The sequence below is a fragment of the Pseudopodoces humilis genome, chromosome 7 (assembly GCF_049639895.1).
Source record: "Pseudopodoces humilis isolate 2021_Gansu_Grassland_sample_001 chromosome 7, ASM4963989v1, whole genome shotgun sequence".
NCBI classification, from domain to species: Eukaryota; Metazoa; Chordata; class Aves; order Passeriformes; family Paridae; genus Pseudopodoces; species Pseudopodoces humilis.
Genome location: NC_142206.1, coordinates 30,374,080 through 30,398,721, shown reverse-complemented (window position 1 = coordinate 30,398,721; position 24,642 = coordinate 30,374,080). Strand labels below are relative to the sequence as shown.

General features: G+C 38.0%; 2 protein-coding genes across 4 annotated transcripts in view; one reads left to right on the top strand and one right to left on the bottom strand.

Moving 5' to 3' along the window:
• The window catches only part of PALS1 (protein associated with LIN7 1, MAGUK p55 family member), a 55,743-nt gene extending 41,671 nt beyond the window's left edge, over window positions 1-14,072 (top strand). For all 3 annotated transcript variants that reach the window (XM_005520352.3, XM_014249874.2, XM_088057320.1), the window contains 8 exons: window positions 3,030-3,107; window positions 3,900-4,083; window positions 5,135-5,206; window positions 5,665-5,736; window positions 6,469-6,636; window positions 7,360-7,562; window positions 8,838-8,948; window positions 10,973-14,072. In XM_005520352.3, the coding sequence (XP_005520409.1) occupies window positions 3,030-3,107; window positions 3,900-4,083; window positions 5,135-5,206; window positions 5,665-5,736; window positions 6,469-6,636; window positions 7,360-7,562; window positions 8,838-8,948; window positions 10,973-11,149 (1,065 nt within the window). In that variant the 3' untranslated portion in view covers window positions 11,150-14,072. The remainder of the gene's footprint in view (window positions 1-3,029; window positions 3,108-3,899; window positions 4,084-5,134; window positions 5,207-5,664; window positions 5,737-6,468; window positions 6,637-7,359; window positions 7,563-8,837; window positions 8,949-10,972) is intronic.
• Window positions 14,073-14,984: 912 nt separating this feature from the next.
• On the bottom strand, window positions 14,985-24,617 carry ATP6V1D (ATPase H+ transporting V1 subunit D). Its single transcript, XM_005520353.2, has 9 exons — window positions 24,473-24,617; window positions 21,979-22,096; window positions 20,777-20,856; window positions 19,379-19,446; window positions 18,681-18,725; window positions 18,172-18,275; window positions 17,725-17,791; window positions 16,380-16,458; window positions 14,985-15,855 (listed from the first exon to the last, which is right to left on the bottom strand). The coding sequence occupies exons 1-9, from the start codon at window positions 24,511-24,513 to the stop codon at window positions 15,714-15,716; spliced, it is 744 nt and encodes a 247-aa protein (XP_005520410.1). The 5' UTR covers window positions 24,514-24,617; the 3' UTR covers window positions 14,985-15,713.
• Window positions 24,618-24,642: the final 25 nt, after the last annotated feature.

Here is a 24,642-nt window from a genome sequence, read left to right as displayed (position 1 = left end):
TAAGTCTGAAGCCTGTTGACTCTGCTTGTCATTTTACTCATATTTAGCCTCAAAAGTATTTTCATTCTGGTAGCTGGTGTTTGTATGTGGAGGTCCATTTCAAGTTTTTTTTCTGATGCATAGGAGGATACTGGAAAGTATTAATGGCAGTTATCTGCAGAAATGAAGCCTACAAATGTGGAAGTGTCAAGCTGTTATCTTTACACTTCTAATGGTTTCCAAGAAAAACTTTGTTTAGCTCTGAAAAGCCATAATTTTTCATTGTTGTCTCTGATTCAGTCCACAAGTAATAAATGTGTGTCTGGTTCAGAGGTAATTTTCTTCATAGCAGCTTGTATGGTGCTGCGGTTTAGGCTGGGTTTAGACTGAAACAGTGTTGATAATGCACCAGTGTTTCAACTCTTGCTGAGCAGCACATGCTCAGTGTCACAGTGTCAAAGGCCTTCTCTGTTTCACTGTCTGCTGCCTGCAACTGGCTGGGGTGAGCAAGAGGTTGGGAGGGGACACAGCTGGGACAGCTGACCCCTGGGAAAGCTGACCACAGTGATGGGAATGGCCATGTAACATCACGCTGAGCAGTAAAATCTGTGTGGTGGTGGGTGATTGCTTTTGCATCACGTGTTGGGTTGGGGTTTTTCCACTTCACTTATTAGACAGTTTTTACCTTGATCTGTGAGACTTTTTTCTTGCATTTGGTCTTCCAATTCTCTCCCTCAAACTGCTGGGAGAGAGGAGTGCATTAGGAGCCGGTTGGTGCTTAAGTTGCTGGCCAGACTTAATCCACCACAAAATGTATCACACGGGACCTTTATGTGACTAGACTTACTGCTCTTTTACTCCTGAGAAAAGCCCTTTTGTCTAGCAGTTTACTGGCATGGATGTTTTCTTGTCTATTACACCATTCATGACAGATTTATACTTTAGTTTAAAAGCAGCTAGGCAAAAAATCCATCAGGAATTAGTAAATTAGAAGTACTCCCTTTCAAAAAGGCCTTGTGAGAAAAATGTCAAAAGCTGGCAATTACCACTAATAATATTTTCTGTTGCCTAATTGCATTTCTTTCATGTTTTTCCCTGGTACCTGCTTTGGATCAGTATCCAAGAGATCTGAAACCCAACTCCAATCTTTGGTCCAATTGCAGCAGGCAAGACCATTCTGTCAAAGTGGAAACAGATTAAGATCATACTTTTTTAGAGGTTAATTTGTAACTTCGGCACAAAACATTGGAAATATCAACTAGTACTTAGTTAGCAGGGAGTTTGGGGGGAAAGAAAAAGAGGAGAAACATTTAGTAGATCTCCAAATTACTAGGTTTATGCTCTAGAGACAAATCAGAATCAGGACAAAGACTTAGGTTCAGCTGTAGATTGAGTATTGTAGGAAGGACAGACTGCAATATCCATAGATAAGTTGTCTTACGGTACAGTAAGACTGGTTTTAATGGATGGTTTCCATCTTCAGCCGGACTTCTAAAATTTTTCACCTATTTCATACAGTGAGATCAAGTGGAAGGAAGTAGATGCAGAAATGTGTGAGGTTTAGGGGTTTTTGTTTTACCTTTTTAAATCAATTAGGAAGATGCTTACAATTCTCTGAGAAGCCTTAAATGTCCGCAGATATTTTGGACCAGATCTGAGATTTGTCATGTTTTCTAATTGTCTCCATTGCCATCTGTGTTTCTTAAAGCCATATTTAGCTAATATGCTTCTGAAAATAGTGTTTTGGAGGTGATTAACAGCTAGTTCAAGTCTGGCAGTTTAGTTCTCTGCGGTGAGCTTATTCTGCTCCTGAGCAGCTCCTGCAGCCTAGGGTTAAAAACAAAAGGTGTAAAAACACAATACATTTAGCATAAGAGAAAATCAATTTGCTGAAAATTAAAAACAAAATAAACACAACCTTGTGTAATTTCTAAAATATATTTTTAATGAAACTAATTTAAAATAATACTTTTAATCCTTTATATGTCATTATTTTTATTTTGTAATCTGGAAATGAAGTTCTAAAGTGCTTTAGACCCCCCCAAAACACTTCAAACAAGGACAAGAGAAATTCCTTCCTTTGTTTTTCTTCACTGCTTGCTACTTGAGTGACGATAAACTACATGTGACTTTTGGACTAGGCTGTTCACATGATCACTGTGAGATTATATACGTTCCTCGTGGAACTATGCATGCTGACTGAAAATCATGGCCTTTCCTTTCTTGCAGCCTCATCATGTTATATTCAAGTTACATTTACTTTATTTAAGCCTTAGTTTTGAATTTTTCAAGATACATGTATTTTCTTGTTTTATACAGGACAAAATGTTGTGTTACATTTTGTAGAATAGTGTATACAAAGTGAAACACCTGTAGGCTTTGTCACAGGTTTTCACTTGCACTTCATCAAGATATTTTTTATGTGTGCAAACACATTCTGCAAATGGAAGTATGTAAGCAAAGAAGATAAAGATAACATTATGTTCTACTTTCTTAACAAGGATGGCTAGTGTTGGTATTGAACACTTTACACATGTAAGATTTGAGTATGTTAGCTAAGTTTTTAAGCAGTGTTTTGTGTTCTTTACTAATGCTAACAGCATAAAATTGTTGTAGAAATTCTTAAATTTGAAAGCACTGTTCCATTTAAACAATTCTAGAAAAATTGCATATTTTTAATATATTTTTTCATTCCTGTGTAGACCCACTTGTTGGTATTGTTGAACAGAACAAGAGAGTATTATCCATTTCTCCTAAGTCTCTGCTTGACATAACAGCAGTTGCTCCATTTCAAATAGAAACAGTTTGTATTCAAGAAAACTGGGTTTTTAAAATCTGAGTATCAACATTTAGCTTTATAGTCTTACTGAACCACTTTGTCTGTATCTGTATTATATATTTTAAACCAGCTAAAGGGTAGATGATGCGCTGTTAGGGACAACTTCTAATGGGAATTTTTAAAGCACTCTCTAAAATGTATTATTTATTAAAATTCTTAACCTTAAACCATATTTTGACACTATATATGAAGAATCTATTTTTCCTCTCAGGCTGACATGCACGGTACTCTGACCTTCGTATTGATTCCCAGTCAGCAGAGCAAGCCACCTCCTGCGAAGGAGACCGTTGTAAGTAGCTCTGTGCTTGGTGGGATGTACTTGGTTTTACTAGTAGTGTGTAAGAAGTCCTTCTGCAGGTCCTTTACACTGTGGAACAAACCCAAAATGTAGCCATTTAAATTGATTTTAATTGTTATCAGACTAACCCCTGAATTAATTGTTGAAAATTATTAATGAGCTTAAACCAAAACGCTGAGTACGATTTTAACTCAGTTTCTGAAAGAAATTGTAAAAGTAGAACTTCTTGTGGTTCTGAGCTTCTTATTTTTAATTTCTGTGTTTTATCTATATATATGTATCTATTAAAAAATTTGGATTGTCGAAACTTGTAAATATGCTTTTGGAGGAAAAGATAGCTTTAACAGTTTGAAGAATGAATGCCCAGACATTAATGATTAGTGATAAAATACAGGTGAAACTTAACTGAAGGCCCAGCTAATGGGCTTCAGCCTGTGTATTTATTAGGTGCTTTAACCAATCAGAATACATCTGATAATTTTTGAATGCAGACAACTTAAATCAGTAGCTGGGGGGGAATTATCTCCTACAATGGTGAGGAAATTGCATTTTAAATTCAAGCCTTTCCACCCAACCTAGCACAGCTGTGTCTTTTCCATTGCTAACCTAATGATTCTATTCCAGCACCTCCTGTATGCCCCATATAAAGTTTCCATTCTATAGAAGCTTGGAGTTTTTATCTATCGTAGCTCTAATGCAATCACAGAAAGACAAGGTTTGATTCTTCAGAAGTCACAGGGCTGTTGCTGTTCTTCTTTTGTTTTAACGTTCTATCTCCTACAGATACACGTGAAAGCGCATTTTGACTACGATCCTTCTGATGACCCTTACGTCCCCTGCCGAGAATTAGGCCTGTCTTTTCAAAAAGGAGACATACTCCATGTGATCAGTCAAGAAGATCCAAACTGGTGGCAGGCTTACAGAGATGGAGATGAAGATAATCAGCCATTGGCAGGCCTTATCCCTGGTAAATAAAGCTCTTGAAAAAGCTTGAGAATCAGTCAAGTTAGTTATAGCCACACAAGAGCAATGCATGGGTTTTCAAAGACTTGTGTGCTCTTTAATATCTGTTGCCTTAAACATACCTGTGTCTTTGAACCATTTGCAACAGAGCCTACTGTTGGGCATTACCATGTCTGGAGTTAAACACAGAGTAAAGCTACTGCTTTCACTGCCCCTTCCAGGAGCTGCTCTCCTCTTCCTTTATTCCTCCACCACGGGGACTCTGCAGATTCGGAGTTCCCTCTGCTGGCTGCAGCAGAGATTGTAGGACTGCAGCCCACTTGTTCTCCGGAGATGGGCACAGCTCTGAGGTTTCCTACCTTTTTCAAATAAACTACTTGATACAGTACCTATTTATGGTCACTTTTCAGCATGTTTTCCCTTAACAAAGGGCTTCAGTTACCAGTGACAGTCAGATTTCCTTTCTCGCTGTTGAGGACCTTCCAGTAACAGGGTTTTCAGACACTGAAGTCTGTTCATAATTTTTGCATTGCAATAGCAAAGGTACTGCAGCCTAGTTAACTGAAGACCTGCTGCTCTGTTAAACACAGTGAACAAAAGACTTTTCAAATTCCATAAAATATCACACTAACTTTATGATGCTTCAAGAAGTTGAGAGGAACACTGATTTAAATACAGGCCAATATTTTTTAAATCGAAGTTCAAAATATTGAATATAAATAGAATACATTTGACATACAAAAATAATTAGAAAATTACATCATCACAGTGAGGAAACTTACTCTTTCTAGTACTTTCACTTTTCCAGGCAAAACTCTCTAGTATACTACAAATTCTCTGCAAGTGTCTCTTGATGAATTTATTTTTGAAGTAATAAATCAGTTTTGCAGCAATTCTGGTTTCTCTTTTAAAATTTCTTTTGTGTGTTGCATTCTACTAGGAACCTTCAGAGATGTAAAAACTTGGGAAAGAGTCAAATGAGTAAGTCATGATGAAAAAGCATGGAAATGATTTCTAAATGTTAATGACTCTTGTGCTTTTTTTAATGCTTCAAGGGAAAAGCTTTCAGCAACAAAGAGAAGCAATGAAGCAAACCATAGAAGAAGACAAGGAGCCTGAAAAATCAGGTGGGATATATGCTTCCCAAGTTAAAAGATAAAATCTCCTGTAGCAGTGTTAATTAGTGTTATATGGAACCTTGTCATGGTGGAGTTGTAGAACATTCTACTGGTGTATTTTTTTGTAATACAAGTGGGATGATTCTGTGAAATTCTTCATGTAAATACAAGTCTGAATTTAACACCTTGTTGTATAAATCCCGTGGGTTTTTTACAACTATGTGTGATGTAATTAGAATGATGTAGAGAATTTAGAAAGCCCCTTTTGTCGTAAAGAATTTTACCTGCCATGACTTGAAGTCCTTGACATTTGCTTAATACACCAAAGCATTGTAATCAACAAAAGGATATTATACCTTTTCAAAACTGCAGAATAAATTCTCCACTTTAAAGACCCAAAACATGAGCAGAATAGGAAGATTTTTGTTGTATGGGTGTTTGATTGTCATAATTTTTATTTTGGTTAGGAAAACTCTGGTGTGCAAAGAAAAACAAAAAGAAGCGGAAAAAGGTTTTATACAATGCAAATAAAAATGATGGTAAGGAACAACTTTTGTACAGTGTGTAAATATAAACAACTATAAAAGATTCTGCAAACAGCCTTGGGAAGAGTTGAGAATGCTGAAATTTAGGATCTGATGTTAGAAATGCTAGCAGTAAGTTCTGTGTAAGTAATACTGTGTTGTGTTGTAGCATTCAGTGAAAGATGTTAAAGTGAAAGGACTTGTAAGGTCATTTAGTGTCTTTATTAAAGATCAGATGATAAGAGAAAGAAATACATAGTTCTTTTTAGGCATTGAAGCACTCATAATTTTACAATGATGAACCAATTTATTACAGCTTTGTAATCACTGCATAATTATATTTCATTAATGGAAACTTTCTTGACAGATTTTATAGGCTACTAATACTTACTTTCTTACAAAAGTACTTTGAGATTGGGATGATGGTTGCTGCCAGTGGGTATAAAGTGTTAATCTTGTACTAGAAACTGGGGTTTTTTGGCAAAAAAAGTTGTTTCTTGGGTTTATGCCACTAGTTATATGAAGAGTAGTCAGTGGAAACCTTTTTTTTTTCCCAAGAAAGGGAAAAAATTCTCATCTTACTGGGCACATGATGATCTTTGGGGTTCTGTTGCATTGGTGACTCAGAGTAAGAGTCTGTGCAGAGTCAGGAACTGTCTGAAATCTGATACTGCATGCACTGATGACAAGCAATACATGGATCTGGCAGTAGAGTACCTTGTGACTGTTTCATTGTTCTCTCTGAAGATTATGACAATGAGGAAATTTTGACCTACGAGGAAATGTCACTGTACCATCAGCCAGCAAATAGGAAACGTCCCATTGTTCTGATTGGCCCCCAGAACTGTGGCCAGAATGAGCTGCGGCAGAGGCTGATGAATAACGAAGTGGATCGCTTCGCCTCTGCTGTGCCCCGTGAGTGTGACAGCAGATAAGGTTCCTCATTCTGAACCTTGGCTGCAGACTAATCCTGTTGTGTTGGAAATAGTAATTAGGAGCTTGGGGGTTTGGCACAGGATATATTGAGCTCTTGAAAGAAGGGAAGTTAATGCAAATCCAGTGTTACAAACAGTGTTCTGGAGGCACTATAAGACACGCATTTATATTGGTTTGAACAAAATTTGAGTGAGTTACAGAGGTTCAGAAAGAAACCAGGCAATATTATATTGGGCAAAAATTTTTTAATCAAATGTCCTGTGTAAATTTATATTTAGATGGCGGTGGCTTTAGTGCCCTCCCAAACCACTTGTATTTCACTGAATATTGTATTTTTAATGTCTAATGTACTCTAGATTGCGTTTACAAACAATGTAGCAATATATATTTGTTGAACAACAATTAATAGCTGTTTTCACATACAGAACACAACTGCAGTTAAAACTATTCCTTTTGTAGCTGACTGTTTTCTCCCTCTAGATAATGTAAGAGAGACCTCTGAATTGAGTTTGACAACTTAACCTGACCAAGGACATTTATTGTAGAAAACGAAATACACAGATTTCATGGATATTTCCTCTACTAGGTTGGGGAGGGTATGGGGGGTATGTTTGCATGATTAGCAATATCCCTGCTAAGAGAAAAACACTTTCTTTTCTTCAATTCTATACGTGTATCACCGTCTCAATTTCTTTTTTGTAGATACTACTCGGAGTAGGCGAGAGACTGAAGCAGCTGGCAGGGATTATCATTTCATCTCCAGACAGGCATTTGAGAGTGACATAGCTGCAGGGAAGTTCATTGAATATGGAGAGTTTGAGAAGAACCTCTACGGTACAAGCATAGACTCCGTGCGGCAAGTCATCAACTCGGGCAAGATATGCCTTTTAAATCTTCATACCCAGGTATGGCAAAGCTCTTGCCTGTCATGTTTTAATTGTAGAAGCTACTGTGAATAGCTGTAGAGCTCTGTCTGGTTTATAAAATTAGTGTGTTTTCAAGATCCATATTCATGTTTATGCCAGGTTTTCTTTCAGTGATGCTCAGTTGACTCTGTTCAGTTCCTTGTTTGCTAATATGCATATCTTTATCTGTGATGCAGGTGATAGGGGCCTTAGTTTTCACCAGCTTTAAGTATCTGGAAACCATCTAAATTTAAAAATTAATTAAAATAAGATCTGTGTCTCTCCATCTTCCAGTTACTCAGTGATTTCTGGGGCTTTTGAAGATCAAGAGGACATTGTTTGTGATTATACTTGGAAATTGTATTTCAGGAATGTGCAGTTTCCAAATAGAGTTCTGAAATAAACTACATCACATCAACAGTATTTAAAAACCATTTAGCTGTGACCTTTTGGTTATGAAGAGAAAAACTATGCTTGCATACCTCAGTTTGGAAATTTAGTCAAACATGGTAAGAGGCTGAGTCTTGGAATGGAGCCTGTTTTCTGATACATACAATATGTATGAGGTCTGCTGCTGTTGTAGATGCTGCAAAAGAAGCCCTAAAACTCAGCCATATCACTAAAATCTAGTAGTATTGAAGCTATAATTAGTCATCACAAGCTGGGACCATGTGATACTTTACTAGCATAGCTCATGAGTATTGCAAAGCATGTCATGAGATGAAAATTCATAGCTCTTTAAAAATGTATCTAATTCTGTGGTTATAAAAATTTATCTCAGAGACAAGTTGTTTATCCCAAGACAAACCTGACAAAACAGAATACTGCACATAGAGTAATAGTACATCTGATACCTTGTATTTTAATATTCAAAACAGAAAAGGTTAAACTCTAATTTTTATATTAAACTAATACTTAAAGACTCCTCTCTGTTCAAAGCTGATACCTTTACTTAGCATTGTAAGACATTTAGTTCAATGTAGCTGACTTTTTTATTGCTTTTGGATACCAAAAGATCTGTTCCTTCAGTTCAGTTATGAAGAATATTCTTGAACAAACTAAATAGTTAAGTTTCATGAAGCTGAAAAATATTGGAATATAAATTTAATAGGAAACAGTGTCTGAAGTCTGAATATTTCTACAGTTAATTCTGTTAATAAATTGTACAGTTGTTGTGTTTGAGAAGTATATTATCAATTATAGCATGTGAATAGTACATCAATAAATGCCCTTTTTCTGGGTGGAACTGTTAAATATTTAATCCTATTTTTGCAGTCACTGAAAACACTACGTAACTCTGACTTGAAGCCATATATTATATTTGTTGCACCACCATCACAAGAGCGACTACGTGCTTTATTGGCCAAAGAAGGGAAAAACCCTAAGGTAAGGTGTCTTAACTTCTTCTGAAACCATGCTGGGTTTGCTGAGCAAATGCACATACTCCTTCCTTGGGATGGAGACACAGCAATGGTACTGGCAGTTACACTGCAGCGAACCAGTGTAGCTGTGCTGCAGGTTGGTAGCCAGACCATGCTAAGGAAAGAGTTCATCCAGGATGCTTTTTGTCTAAAGAGATGTGAGAGGTATTAGACAAAAGAATGCACTGCTGATTCAGTAATCTGGGGCACAGTGTGTCTGCACTGGGGTCCCTGTATTCGGGTACAAAACCACGACCTTTTATTTCAAAACTGTGGAATACCCAGTTTTGTCCTCAAGTAAACCTGGGAGTAATTCTATGGAGCAAAGGATTACCAGTTTTCATTTCACAACATACCTGCCTTTGGAAAAGCATTTACTTTATCCAGAACTCTTCATATAAAATTGTTTTAATGCTTGATCTTGTGGGAATCACTCTTCATTTTTAACCAGTCATGTCCAAGATCTGAGTTTAAGAGATTATTTAGTTACTCAGAAGTTAGTTCTGCAGAATGGACTTAAAAGCCAAAGATTAAACCAGGACATCTGAAAGCTCAGAAAAGTTCTTTATCAGGCTATGGTATACCAAGTACTTACTGCTCAGGCAGTGCAATAGGTTCATCATCAGCTTTTTAACTGAAATCTATCCTTTAGTGACTGGTGAGAGCCCTTTGCCACCACAGTAACTTCAAAGTACTGATTGAGCATAATGCAGTTCATATGAAGGAAAAACAATCTTCCCAGCATAACTCACAGCTATTCTTGACACAGCTGTTGGACACTCACTGGGATCTGTGGCTGTGTTGTTTTGCTCTCCTTGTTTGATGCAAGGGTGATTTATTACTTGTGTGCAAGATTTAAAGGTCCATTAAAGTCCAAATGTTGAAACAGAGGAAATTTCCTTTCCTCCCCTGGCCTCTGAGTCAAATATAATCATAGTCTTTAAATGGGTGTTTACTCCTTCATGTTTATGCAATGAAGGAAACTTTATTTTATATAAATATTGCATCTTATGTATGTTCTGGATTTTTATTGCAGTAGTTAAGGAATCTCTTTGCAGAAAAAAAGAATGTATTTCTTGTTGCTACACTGTGCCTGTTTTCTTTCTGATTAATTTTATTGGAGTTGTATTTATTTCAGTTGGGTACATGCTACGGAGTTAAACCCCTTCTCTGATAAAGAAAAGAATGTTTCTTGCATGTATGCCCGAATGTTGCTCTGATTTTTCGAGAGTGTGTAATGACTAAGAAAAAAGTCCTAATGGCCTGAAGTTCCTTTTGAAATGTCCTCCCTAGAATGTTAACTCAAAAATTATACCTGAATGTTTCTTTATACACTATAAAAATAAATTGAGAAAAATAAACACTTTTAGAAAATAAGTGTAAGAAAAATTCTGAAATCAAAACATTTCTACTTCTGCCTTTGTATCATTTATCTACACTACAATATTCTTGCTTTTGACATATTCCCTTCTAGCTCCCAAATGGTGTTTTCCATATTTCTGCAATGTTATTCAGCTAATGTTACGGTGATTTGGTCAACTTAAATGTGTAACTCTCACTGTGTGTGGCTCTCACTGCTGTGTACTGAGCACTTGTCACCAGTGCCAGCTGTCTCCTTTGGCTGCTAGGTGTTGGTAGTGGCAGCAGAACACTGTCTTGTTCTGCACGGTTCAGATTGTCTTACACCACCTCGGCCATCTCCAGTCTCCTTCAGTGAGATCAGTGTTGTGCAATGAGCAGTGCTGGATCTTCCTCCTTCAGCCTGGGCAGTTATTTACTCTTTGCCACTCATGGCCAATCAGTCAGGATTCTCTTGAACACCCTTAGCTTTCAAATAGGAATCACGGTTGAGTGTTCCTGCAAACTTTTCAACAGCCAATAGCAACACCATGAGTGTTTGTGTAAAAAAAAAAAGAGTTGTTCCATTTCCCTACTGTTACTGTGGAGGAGAGGCATACACACCTACACTAACTCTGTTTCTGATTGCAGCCAGAAGAACTGAGAGAAATCATAGAGAAGACAAGGGAGATGGAACAGAACAATGGCCACTACTTTGATACAGCAATTGTGAATTCTGATCTTGATAAGGCGTATCAAGAGTTACTCCGGTTAATAAATAAGCTCGACACAGAACCCCAGTGGGTGCCCTCCACCTGGCTTCGATGAGAGCAGTTCCAAGGGACAAATGAACTTCAATCTAGTTACCTTTCCAAGCAGATCATGTGTAGTTCTGCCCAATTCTAGTATAAATGCATGTGAGCTTTAGTGGCAGCATCCTATGCCAGTGAAATTGCGTATTACTGAAAAATACGCTGTGAGTCAGTTTGTGAGCCAGTTTAACTGATTGAAAGATTGTACAAGTTTTCTTTCTCTGTGGTCTAGAAATGGAGACCATGTCAGTACTAAATTCTAAAGCTTTAGATAGATTTTTTTTTTTCTAGCAACTACTTTTATACATAAATCCACTTTTTTTAACTTAGAATCACCCTTCTGACAAAGATTTTAAGTGTGTTTGTGTGTATATATATATATAGTCCATGCTGTCACATAGTTATAAATATGAATGTTATTTAACACTTAACTTAATGACTTTGTGGGACATGATGCTAGTTCAGGAGCATAACTCTGCAGATCACTGGGCAGAGAAATAATCTACACGTGAAAAATACCAATGACAAACCTCTCCTGTTCAAAAAAATACCCAGAATGAAGATGCTGCTCTGGTCTGGAGCTGCCCTGTGAGGCTTGAGTTAATACTTTATTTCTCAAACATTCCACTTTCTAATAGCACTGTAATTGAAACATGTGTATAATGTAAATATTTCAATCCTTGTGTCTTTTTAGTCAGACTTTTAAAATCAGATTTGACTGCACAGTAATTTTAGGTCCAATCAAAGATGACTATTATATTGAACTTCTAGATGTGATATTTTTATGCTATTTTCTTTAAAACATACTGACTGATTGGAGATGCTGTTTTTCACAGACCTGTAGACATAGAAAGGCAGAGGTTATATTTTTGTGAAAATATTTAGTTATAAGACATGCTGCTTGAAAGTCAACTAAAATTCTCATGTTTTATAACAGAATACTGACTAATACAGACTGATGTGCTGAACATGGGAAGACAGTGGGGTTTTTTAATCTCTGCAAATGGTTCATGTTGTGGCTGTTGGACTAATGGACAACTAACTGGAATTAAAATAGCTGAATGTAGCTACTGTGTTATGAGTATTATAATTCACTAGCCATCATATTGTCCTGCATTTGCTCAGTACTGCAGTGAAAATATGTGTAAAACACTGGTAACTGACTGAGAAGTCACAAGAAAGGGGAATATTTTTAGCGATTAAAACAAAAAACTTGAAACAAGGGAACAAAAGGTAAGGTCTGTATCCTAATATGTTTCACAAAGCAGGTGGGAACATCTCTGCATGCTCAAATGATTCTGGCTGTGAAAGTATAACTACTGTGGCTGTGCATCTGCAGTAGGGCTGTTGTTGCTGACACTAAATGAATAGTAGTATCGTGGCTGGTTTGGGTTTGGGTAGCACAAAGAACCTTAACTGTGAATATTTCTTTTAGCCATAGCGTTTCTTTGTTCCTATAGGTAAAACACTGGAGTTATGTCAATGTGTAGTTCACTCCTGTCTAATGTTGAAGGATAAAATAGTTACTGTTTTCCATTCTGTCTTGCATATATTCTTCTTTAAATGTTAGTGGAACAAATTCACACCCACCGTTAAAGGGCTCAAAGTATAGAGCAGATATAAAGAAATTGTCAGATAACTGTCCTAGGTACTGAACTAATAATCAGTACATTTTTGTATTAAAAAATTGAAGTATAGAGTGCATTCCTGTCTTGCTAGAAAGCAAAATTATTTGCTGGTTTAATTAATACTTAGGGCTGAGTAGCAATTAAGCAAGTAGTGGGGATAAGTAATGATGCTTCAGAAAGAAAATGGGGTGGAAACTTGAGTATCTTAGTTCAAGTCAATGTTAGAAATAATACTGTGCTACTGTTGGCCTAAGGGCTGGATATTCAAATTACAGCTTTTTGCCTCACATTGCAGGCATGTTCTCAGTTTCATCCGTAGTTTATGACAAAAACAGTCTTCAGGTATATTGGAAAAACTGTATTGATTCTACCCTTTTCAAAGAAAGATGATTATGGCTTTTGATGATGTGTTAGGCTTTTGGGTTTGAATGTTTCTGGACAAGAAGGTGGAATGCAGTAGAATATGCTGAGAAAGGTTAACCTAGCTCAGCTATGTAGGTGCTGTCCAAATTCTGCCAGTCACAATCAGCTCAAGGTGGTTGCTGAACCTCCTTAGGTATTCAGTGTTTATAGGCAGCATCAGTCTCAGCAAATCATGCCATTCATGTTATTTCATTGACATTTGTCTCCCTGGTTTTTCTGAAATGGTGTACAGAATCTGTTTTTATACAAATGAGCTTTTGAATGTAGACTTAGAGCATATTGCTTGAAGTTCAGCTCTACTCTCTCAATTCCCAAGGCACACAGAAGTCACTGACATCCATAGAGAGGTGCTATGGTATCTTTTAACTGGTGTTAGCTTTGCATCCTGCAGAAGGGAAGAGCCTGAGCAGCACTGAAATATGTATCTGGATGTCCATCTGCTGCTAGATTGGACCTGGAACTACCTTGTGTAAGAAATTATTCCGTCTTGTTTATGAAGAATGTGTGCTAGTTCCCTCGAGAATAAAAGAGCATACATAGACTTCACTGGTAAAACTCTTCAACCTTATCCCAGGCTTTGTAGTGAACTGTATCAGACTGAAATAATGGTATCTGCATTTTTACCAGTCCAGATTTAATTAAAAATAAATATTAAATGAATTGCAGAAAAGAATTTTTGAATGTAATTAAATATGACTTTTAAAATTTTAGATGGGGGGGGTTCCATGCCTTAAAGAATTGAGGTAACTTAACTGAGACCTGTGGTTAGCCCCACATTGTACTTTTATACATGTATCCGCACTCTGTATTTTGAGACATCATGAACTGCACACTAATGTAAAAATGTAAAATATTTCTAGATTTAAAATAAATCACTATACAATTTTACTTCTTGTAGTGAATCTTGGGAGTCTTCTTTCTGCCACTTTGGTGGATGTGTGAAACATTCTGTGACCCATTAGTGCCCTACAGAATGTTGTGTGCGCCTTCTGACATCATCCATCCTGTGGGAGAGGCTACAACAGGTCTGCAGAGCTCCAGTGTCTCTCTTTCTTGATCTGTAGCTTGATCTGTATCTTACAACAGACTATGGACTTAGTATTCAGCTGTGCTGTCTGCAGCTTCACAAGAGAAATGACCTTATTATTCATACAATTCTAAAATTATTTTTAAAGGTGTTAGTAGAAATTTATTCCTTGCAGTTACCTTTCATCTACAGTTAAGTGCTAGATCATGTTTGAAAGAAGATGCTTACCTTGAATAGATTAGACTTGTAGTAGTAGAAACCATGAACTACGATTAGTTCTGGGTTTGCTGATTGCAAACCAGTGTCTTCAAGAAAAAGAACACAACCATTGTGTTAAAGGAATGGACGTGGCACTTAGTGCAGTGGACTGACAAGGTGGTGACTGGTCAGAGGTTGGACTCAATGATCTTAGAGGTCTTTTACAACCTAAGTGATTCTGTGCTCATGTCTTTAGGAAATAAGTTCTTCAAACTGAGCAGGGTGATAGCCTGCTGATTAGCCACTCTACTGGACTCCACTCAGCAACCTTGGACATGAGAATTGCAGGAAGGATGGATTGCTGTACATTCAACCCTGCTTTGCTTGCCAGCCTACTGAAGCAATGAAGATTTACAGCAACGTAGCTACATCTAGCTAGATGGCTGTTTCTATGTGCTTTAGGAGGAGGGAGCCACATCTCCTTAGTTACTTATATGTAGCAGTAAAGATTAAAGATTAAGTAAATGTGAGCACAGGCTGTAAGAGATGCGCTCAGTGTGGTTTCCATGTCGGGGTAAAGGGTGAAGCAGAGGTTTTATTTTGAAATCAACACAACAAGCTTTTAAGACTGTCATCTTCTAGCAATTAGAGCTGGACACCAGGTACTTTAGCAGTTTAAATTTACACTTGTTTCAAGCATAGGCAGTACACAAGTTGGCAGAACCTCTAATTAAAACGGTGGCTATTTTAGGCCAACGGTAACAATCGTGCAACAAAAATATATCACAGAAGACTGTGGATTTCATGAACAGGTTAGAAAACTAGAGTTCCCTTTAGAGGCATTTTTCAGCTGTGCCAATACTGGCTCTAAGCAACTTGAATGTTACTAGTTCAGCAGCAAAGAATATCACATGCATCTTCCTCCCTAAGTAACATTTTTCTCTGCTTGTACTTAGGAAGGGGAGCAATTAGATTAATCTGATTAGGCAAATCCAGAGCCATCCTTCAAAAAAATACAGCTATTAACAGTCATTCCTACTAAGTGAAGGAACAGGCTGAACATGGAATAAGAAGGCTTTCCTGATAATAAAGCATCTGACCCATTTCTGCCTTTCCTCTTATGCTGGAGTTAAGTTCCCAGATTTCTAATCTCCCAGGAGAAATCCACAATCCATTCAACTCAAGACTTGGACACCAAATGAGAAGCCACATAAGTATCTTGGAGGCAACATGTCTTGAATTACATTGCAACTGGACATTCTGTATCTTGGGTCCCCTGCTCCATATACACCAACTGTGCAGGGTTACTCAAAGAGGAGGTCTTCATCCTTCTCTTCTGCTAAGAGATTGGCTGGCTCACTTTCCCCACCAGCAGCCCTCCGCAGCTCCCGCTCTTGATCAGACTTTTCTTTCAAGACTTTTTTCTTTTCCTGGATCTTTTTAAGCCTGTAAAGAGAAATGCAGATTTATCTGTGAAGCAAATGTGTTTTCATACAACAGATTAGTAGCTATGCTATACAAGTTGGATTTGATAAAGCTACCTGGAAAAGTTCCACAGGAAACAAAAATTCTGTAATAAATACCAAATTTGGCAAAATGGCAAAAATAAAAGGCTTTTATTGCTAGCCGCTGCAATTGAAAAACTTAACCAAACTATAAATTATATTCTTGACCTTAAACACTGCATAATACTATTCTGCTTGTTTTTAATCAAGTTCATTCCTCTTTCATTCATTTCAGGTTTGACCTTTTTGTTTTGGATAGCCCAGACCACTGACTTTATTTATAACTTTCAGACAAGTAATTGGTGGGCTCTGAGTGCCCAGCTCTGGAAAAAAAAAGTGCAGTAACAATGATGTCATGTTTAACAATGTTTGCTACCAGATGTGGTGAACAGTTCTCCTAACTCCTTTCTGAGGAATGGTCTATTTTAGGAAGAGACCAGTCTAGTCTTTTGACTAATCTTTTACCTGTAGAACTCCTCTCGTTCTCGTTCATCCAGTTCTGTGATGATATAAGAAAGAGTACGCTCAATCCTGGGAATAATCACTAAAAACATATAAATAAGGAAGTTAGGTCTGCTGTTTATTAGCCAGGAAGTTATCTAATACAGTGTACAGATGTTGTTTGAAGTCAATGTAGTAATTCTTTTGGCTAAGGGAACTCTATGTCTTTCATGGAAGATCATATTATTTCCTGATGGACAAGTACACAAAATATAAAAAAGTCCTGGGAAGTGGGCAAAATTTGAACTAAAAGTATGTTCTTCCTTCACATTGTTTCAGAGACTTCTGTTCAGTGTAGCATCTTTACTCAGAATTCTCTGTTTAAAAAGGCCATCATGAAAACAAATACTCAAACACAACACAATCACAAAAGACACTAAACACAGCTTTAACACCAAACTGAACAAGCTCTGTGTCAGAATCATTTGCTGAAAGAAGAAACCTGTTATCAGTACTACCAAATTATTTGGAAGGCTGCAGAGGAAACCTTTTTTAAGTCAAATTCTCAGTGGTAAGCTGCAGTTAAGGCCTGTATGTTCAAAGAAGTCAGTCTGTGAAAAACCATGGAAAAGGATGATTTGGAAACATGGACTGAAAGACATTATTGTGTACATGCAAAAATTATTAAATCCAGGACATCAAAACTCAGCAACTTGAAACAATCAAAGCACTCTGGACACTGAAGCAAAATGAATCACAGCCAATACTGGGATTGTAGTAGTACTTAAGAAATGTCAATAAACAAACTTACGAACAAGAACATGAAGAAAAAAGAATTCAGATTAAAGGAAAATACCAGCATATTGACATAAGGACTGTCCCATGCAAAACCAAGAAGTCACCAGCCTCTCCACTGGGCACCACCATTACAGTTTTAAAGTTTGTAAGAGTGATTTAAAGTTAAATATACTTTAGTTATTTGAAGTTTATTATGCTAGCTATTGGAACATCTTAACACATAGAAACATTGTACCTTTTGCTTCTAGTCAACAGGCTTCATCAGTTAATTCAAAGTCACTAGCAGGGACTGCAGAATGTTTGTGAAACTTTTGTCCTGTAGATTCTTAATACAATTTCTTGATTACTTTCTCATGTTTGCCTATTCATTTATCTCTGTGTCCTCCAGTCCATTCCACTGGGCTTTTAATTTTTTTTCTTTCTTTTCAATATGCTTAATTGTAATGCTTTCTAGAAAGCATTCTTGAACTGGTGGCATGTTCCAATGAGAAAGAGTGGCTTCCTTGACCCTGCTCCTCATCTTGCATAGAGACTGAAAAAGGTTATGCATCCCCAATGGAAAAATACTCACCATGTTCAATTGCATTCACACGTCTGTTTGTTATTTTAATGGCTTCATCCAAAGTAATAAAGGATGTCTGACGGAATGGAATTAAATAATTAATACATAACAAGACAAATTCAACATTTCCACCAATTCTCTACACAAAACCAGATAGCACTTGAAAGCCAACTGTATAATGTAGCTTTACAAACTATGTCCTTGATAAAAGCAGAATGTTTTCTACTAATGTCACTAGCACACTCAATACTGCATATTAGTGGTTATAAATACCAACTCTCCAAAATAGTTTATTCTTAGCATTAAAGAATAAGGATTTCTCTGATGCAGTAATACGGCTAAAAAAGGTTTGCAACTTAGTACAGCACTAATTAAGTAATAACTACTGAGAGATGACAACTTTCATTTTAGCAAAGTGAGAAACCAATGATCCTGTTTTTTTTAACTCCCACCAACCTGTAATGAGGCCAGCTCCACAAGCAGCTCCACAGCTTTGGCGTAGTTCCTCTTCAGCTTAGCCAGCTGTTCTCCACCTCTGGCCAAGCCAGTCAGCTCATAGCCTGAAAAAAAATGGTTACTATTGCTATTATAGTGTTTCCTTACTAGATAAAAATGCACACTACTGAGATATAAAAAGCTCATCAAGTGAGGAGCTAAAGCCTTTGCCCATTAACAAATTGTCTATATAGTGGTTTATGTTGTGCATGTCTCTAGTAAGACTTAGAAGTCTCAAAATCTGGAAATACAAGTCTTCTCCTCATCTGAAAAATTCATTGATTTAGGAAAGTAGAATCTGTTAAAGTCCCTAATAATCCCTCCATGTCACAGGACCAGGGCAAAGCATCAAAGGAAGTAAGTACCCTATGTCTGTGATGTAAACTGACTTACCATTAAGACATGACAATATTTCTGTATGAGCATGGAATAGCCATAAGTACATAAAAACAGAATTGGGTTGTACTTACTGTCCCCTCCTTCCTGGTAATGCTCAAAAACTGGCAAGGTTACACCTGACAGGAGCAAACAAAAATGCAGGTAAGAGACATAAAGGGTTACAGATTTATTAAGTACAGCTCACTTTTACCCCATTTGCTTCTAATTATGTAATGTCAGAAGCTTTGTTTAGAAAATATTCCTACATAGCTTGGAACAATTAAGTCGTTCTGGTTCTGACACGGAACTTCAGTATTGTGTTGAGTTTGCAGAGATCAAGACACATGGAAAGTTCAGGGAAATATTCTGGTTTATTCAGTTTTATTATGTTTCTGTTTAGTAATATGTTCCCTTTGCTTAAGGAGTATTTTAATCTTTCAATCCTGTTTTATCTGTCTTGTTTTCTTCATAGACAATTGCTTGAAATTTATTTACCTTTGAGGCTTAACTCCTGATCTGTTTTCCAGTAGAGCTCTATGGAAATTATGCTTTGTCCAAAGATTCAGAAATTGGACTGCAGTTTACACACATTAATTTTATTTTATGAGAGGTAACTAACCAAATATAAAAATCAGCTGTATGAGAACAGACCAACAAATTAAAAGTGTTCCTACTGTTAGGTAGGTAAGAAAAAAGAGAGACAGTGTTTGGATACATTCCTCCCTATTTCCAAGTGTCCTATCACAGTTCCCTTAAGAGTTGAAGTACTCATGGCCTGGAAAGGAGTCACCTGCTACATTGTCTTTTTTAGCTCTGATCTTGACTTGTGCTTTGTTCACATTTTGGATCACAGTGGTACTGTAAGGAAGAAAACACAGATCTCAATCAGGAAAGTTGAAGTGGTTCATTAACTCATCATCATATACAAGTTGAATCAGTTATCAAATAGCTGCAAGGACCTGGAAAGTGTTGTCAGCTCAGTTTTCTATGCAAGTCATTCCACAGTCTTCAAAGCTAACACAGAAGCTTTGAAAGAAACAGGTTTCCAGCAAAGTTTGGAAAAGATGCAGAGTCTATGAAATGTAACTTTAAAAATGTCTTAGATCAAGTTTAAACAGCTGAAAAGTTAGCCAGTTACCTGGCAAATTATGTTAATAACATTGAGTCTAATCAACCTGTAAGATTTCTTTCACAGTGAAAGTAATTTCAAGGCTTTAAATACAAACCAAGGCCACAACATTTTGTTCATTTTAGTTTCTAGGTATTTGTTCTTTCAGACCATTAATGAGTTTATTTACCCACTAACTACTGTATTAACAAACTTGGACTTGTACAACAATTCATCTTGAAGCATTCCAAAGTAACTTAAGGTCTTCCAAGAACAGGTCACTACAACTCCTCTGCTGAAGTCCAGTTTACTTACAGGGTAATCTGACTTGTTTATAGCTAAACACAGTGACTAGTTAGGACAGGAAACTGCACTATATCCAAATGAAAGGGCAAAAAGACTTTCCTTCAGCAGCATGCAGATTACTACTGTGTCTGGTCACTTGGCCCTTCTCCATTACTTGGTAATACCATCAGCTGAATCTCAAACACTTCCCCATGCACACCTGAATGAATTACACCAACCCTAGACAGAGCTGTAATTTATTAAAATACAATTAAAGTATGCTGCTGGAGGAAAAGGATTTGTTTCCCCTCTTGCATACAGCCCTCTCTAGCCCTCGTGAGACAAAGGTTAGCAAGGTAGCAGGTAAGAAGAACTGGTAAAATCACTGTGTGACTTACTGGCAGAAAATACCACACGTCACATCTGTCCCTCAAATTCACAAGACCAAATTAACAAATTGTCCAATACTCTGATATAAATTCTTGCTTCCCTACGTTTTTGATTCCAAGCTGCAAAAAGCAACACCTTCTCAAACCAAAGTCAAAACCAAAATTCTGGTAATCTTTCCACTTATCTAGCTTCCAATGGAATGTATGTTTTCGTCATGCAAGTTGTCTCCCTCTTCCAGTGATGTCTCACACCTTTATATAACACAATTCAGTTCATCCTGTCCATTATCATCCTTTTTTAGGTGCTTTTAAGAAATTACCTTTTTCTCCAAAAGAGAAAATAATAATTTGTTGATAGGTCTTTCCCATAGGTAGGCCATCCTCATGGAAGCCCAGCAATCCTCACCTGAAATCTCCTGCTGTGAACTTTGCCTCAGCAAGTGAAAAGGCAGCTTCTCTCATCACCTCACCCATCAGCATCTTAGTCTGTTTAAAAAAAAAAAAAAAGGCAGCATATACAAGGCACATTGTTACTCCTTTTCCGGGATAAATAACTAGCAGCATCAAGAGAAGAAATTGAAGAGAATGAGAAAGTCCTATATGGACAGCTTACTCTCAAACTGGAAATCGTAATTCTCGGGTGACTGGCAAAAAAAAAGGAAATATTTCAGCTGTTTCATTGTAGAACTCATAGAAACAGCAAAAGATTTGTCTTAATCATGAAATTCTATTACACGGGGGTTAAATCACAACAGTAACATGGCTCAGTAGGAAAACACTCTTCTTTCACATTGTAGGGAATCCTATGACACAGCTGAAGTTGTTTTTCAACATACAAATATATGCAGCTTTGTGAAGCTGCACGCTCCTCCCACTCCGTTTTTTCCCAGTTTTTACAGATTTGTAGCCCTTGTAGCTAAAAACCTTGCTATTGAGAAACACCAGCCTTTGTGTGTCAGACAGTGTCTAGGAAGCAATGCCAGAGTGATAACAAAGGACCACTGCAAACCATGGACATTGCAGCAGCTGCAGCTAAAACAGTGCAACTAAACCTATCAAATATGCCAGAACAGAACAAGTAGTAGGCTCTACTGACTATCTCAGATTTGCCATCCATGTTACAAAGGAAGAAGCAGGACTCTGTGTTCCTTCCTAAAAGAACAAGCCCCATCTGGACAAAACTTCTGCTTGCTAGTGTACCTAGTCATGCAGGAAACATTATAGATCTGCAGTATCCCCTCAAACCAGATAAAGCAACAAAAATGGGGCTACAGAATGTGTTCATATCAATCCTAAAGTATTTGGCAGCATCACAGCTAATTCCCTGTAATATAGAAGAGATGATAGGGAACTTGGGACACCAAAGAAAGCAGAGGCTTAGACTGTCTGGAAAGAGGTGAACAATATTAACTCTTCCAAGCTCCTGTATCATTTCAGCCAAAAAAACCTAATTCTGTTCATGTGTTCTCAGTAGTCTCACAAAAAACAGTTAGCCAGAAATTTGTCCTATATTCCAGCCTATCTAATGAAGTTAGTAGAACAGGAATGCACAACAGACAGAGCAGACAGATTTCAAATAGTGAGCCAAACAAAGGCTAGTTTACCTACCTCAATAATTTTCTTAAGGATCTGCCTGAATCGAAGCGTCAAAGCATCAGATTTTTTCTTTAAGAGGTTACGACCTGTTTGGGCTCCTTTCAAACGAGCCTTCATGATGGTCTGAGCCCTGGTAAGCAGAGGAATAAAGAAAAAACATCCTGCATTGTCTGAAGGGACTAGGAAAAAACTTCTGTGAATTTTTCTGACATGCATATGACTGAAATTATGAGGCAACCAAGAAACACTGTTGTGGTAAAACAAGGTGTCCCCTTCAGGACAGAATTGTAGATTCCCATTTAAAAGCAAGGGAAATTATATCTATCTCCATCATCACTGACAACTACAAAGTCTGTGAAGTCAAAGCTCATAGAAGATTGACAAGACATACTGCAGTGCTTCCATAATAGGAAAGGAGAGTTTTCATTTTTCTTCATGAGTTAGGAGCACCAGAAATCAAACTACTCCAAATACCAACTGTCACTGTGATATTGGTATTGCTTTTTTTTACTGCCATGTCAGCTTAAAATCAGACAACACAGCAAATTATTCATGTGGTCATTATTGTTGATGCCATGTTCTGATTTTACAGAGCAAGAAGATGCAGCACTTCTACATTCTGGTTTTCCTTAGCTTCATATGCTGCATAGGAGATTTACAAGTTATTAAAGACAATCAAAAGCAGCAACAATTTAAAAGGGATATTAGTGAGTTAGCTGTAGCTTTAATTCCAGTAGCACACTTACAGGTTTTTTTATGAAATTAGGAACTGTACTACTTTCTACATGCAGCCACTGTGCACAAAGGACACCATTCAAGCCAAGTTCTTACACACTTCCTCTCTGACCTTGGAAAAAATAAGTGTAATTAAGATTCTATCTACACAGTGGAATCCACTACTGGCCACATCTACTGGCATGTGATGAGAATAGCTCCATTAACATCTACCAAATATGTATAACTGAAAACCATGAATACTTTATGAATGTTTATGATTTTAAAAAATTAATCAGAGAGTAAAAAGGCAACTTTACTTCCCCAGCAAGCAGGTGTCTGTCATCACCTTGAACTAACTTGTTTGCTCTGTTCACCATCTGCCAGGGACTGGCTGGCCTTCTAGTTCAAGCAAGATCTCACTTGCTCTTAGAGTGCAATAAACAAAGTTTGTTTACTCTCAAGGAAACTGAGCAGTTTCTGGAACTGAAGATATCCAGCACAGAAGAGGCTCATACCAGCAAGCCACTTTGTAAAACCAAAAAACCCTGAACCAACATGAAAAATAAACCTCATTAAATCCTTTTCTGTCAGTTAACAAAATTAATTGTTGCAGACACAGGTCATCTCTATTTTGCCATTCTAACTTACATTCGTTTGGGAACACCACCCACATTATTGTCTATCACCTTGTTTGAAACTGGGCTTGTAAATATTAAGCCTTTGTACATGACCACCCTCATGCCACAGTGACACATGACCTCACAAATCCAGACAGCTTTCAAGAGTGACTGAAGTGCCCCCTCCTTGGACATCCAAACTGAGTGAAAAATAGCACTACCAAAGAGCAGGAGTGAGACCAGATGACTTAGTGTATGCAATAATTCATTTCTGTGTATGCAACAGTTTATTTCTAAACTAAATTTCAAAACAGAACCTTTACCATGTAATGTGTTAATCTTTCCATATAAACTGTTACTTTATATGTTCTGAGCTCATACAGAGTGAATAATTATTATTTCATGTTTGAGGTTTTCTGTCCTGCAAGGCACCCTTTTTATTATGAAGATTATGTCCAGGCATCAACCCACTTTTATGCAAGAAGGTTTGAAACAGCCTTTCACCTTAAAGCAGTCTGTCTGTCCTGGAGGGTTCCAAAGAGAAACTGAACAACGTTATTAAACCAGTTTTGATTGTTTGCATTTGTTCCAATGTTGGCAGCTTTCTCAGCCTTCTCAGGAGACATCTGATTTCATGACAAATAGTTTGCTGTCTAGATCTGGAAAATTACCTGACTGTCCACTACACTGGGAGCACTTTACTTCCTTCTTTTTTAACACTTTATGGCCAACCTCTCGTACAGCACTATCGTCTGTTGCAAAATTAAGGGAAGCTGTGGCTCCATTTGTCCATTTTTCCTGCACATACATTCTAGAAACTGTTCTTTTTAAAGTAAGGTTTGCGTAAGGACATGATTTTAAATACCACACCCGGCATTTCGGTGCCGGGCGCTGCCTCGGCGCTCTGAGGACTGACAGAGCTGCTGTGGAGCCTGGGAGCAGAATCTCCAGTTCAGGAGCAGCGGCCCTCAGCTGCTCCATCACAGAGCCGGGGGATCCCCGCTCGGCGGCGCAGCGCGCACACAACCGCCGGAACGACTCCCAGCGCCGAGCCCCGATGAGGAGCCCTGGGCGCCCCGACAGCCGCCGCTCCCGCCGCCTCGGGCATGGCACGGAACCCCCGCGCTCCCCCCTCGGCGCTATCCCCCCGACCCGTCCCGGCGGACACTCACATCCGCGAGGGGAAGATCTCGATGCGGTCCTTGGCCGACATGACTGCGGCCCGGCCCGGCTGTCGCCGCTGTCACCGGCGGGGCCCGGCCCGGCTGTCCCCGCTGTCCCCGCCGCCGTCACGTGACTCGGCCCCGCCCCCGCGCGAGGCCGTGCCCGCGCGCAGGGGCCG

What these genes read in the sequence shown, in the direction of transcription:
- ATP6V1D (XM_005520353.2), bottom strand. Translation starts at nt 24,513, where the DNA reads ATGTCGGCCAAGGACCGCATCGAGATCTTCCCCTCGCGGAT. An exon ending in TAAAAAAGACAATGTAGCAG is followed by an intron (nt 18,726 to 19,378) that starts GTGACTCCTTTC and finishes TGCTCCTGTCAG; the next exon opens with GTGTAACCTTGCCAGTTTTT. An exon ending in TGTGAATGCAATTGAACATG is followed by an intron (nt 16,459 to 17,724) that starts GTGAGTATTTTT and finishes ATATGTTTTTAG; the next exon opens with TGATTATTCCCAGGATTGAG.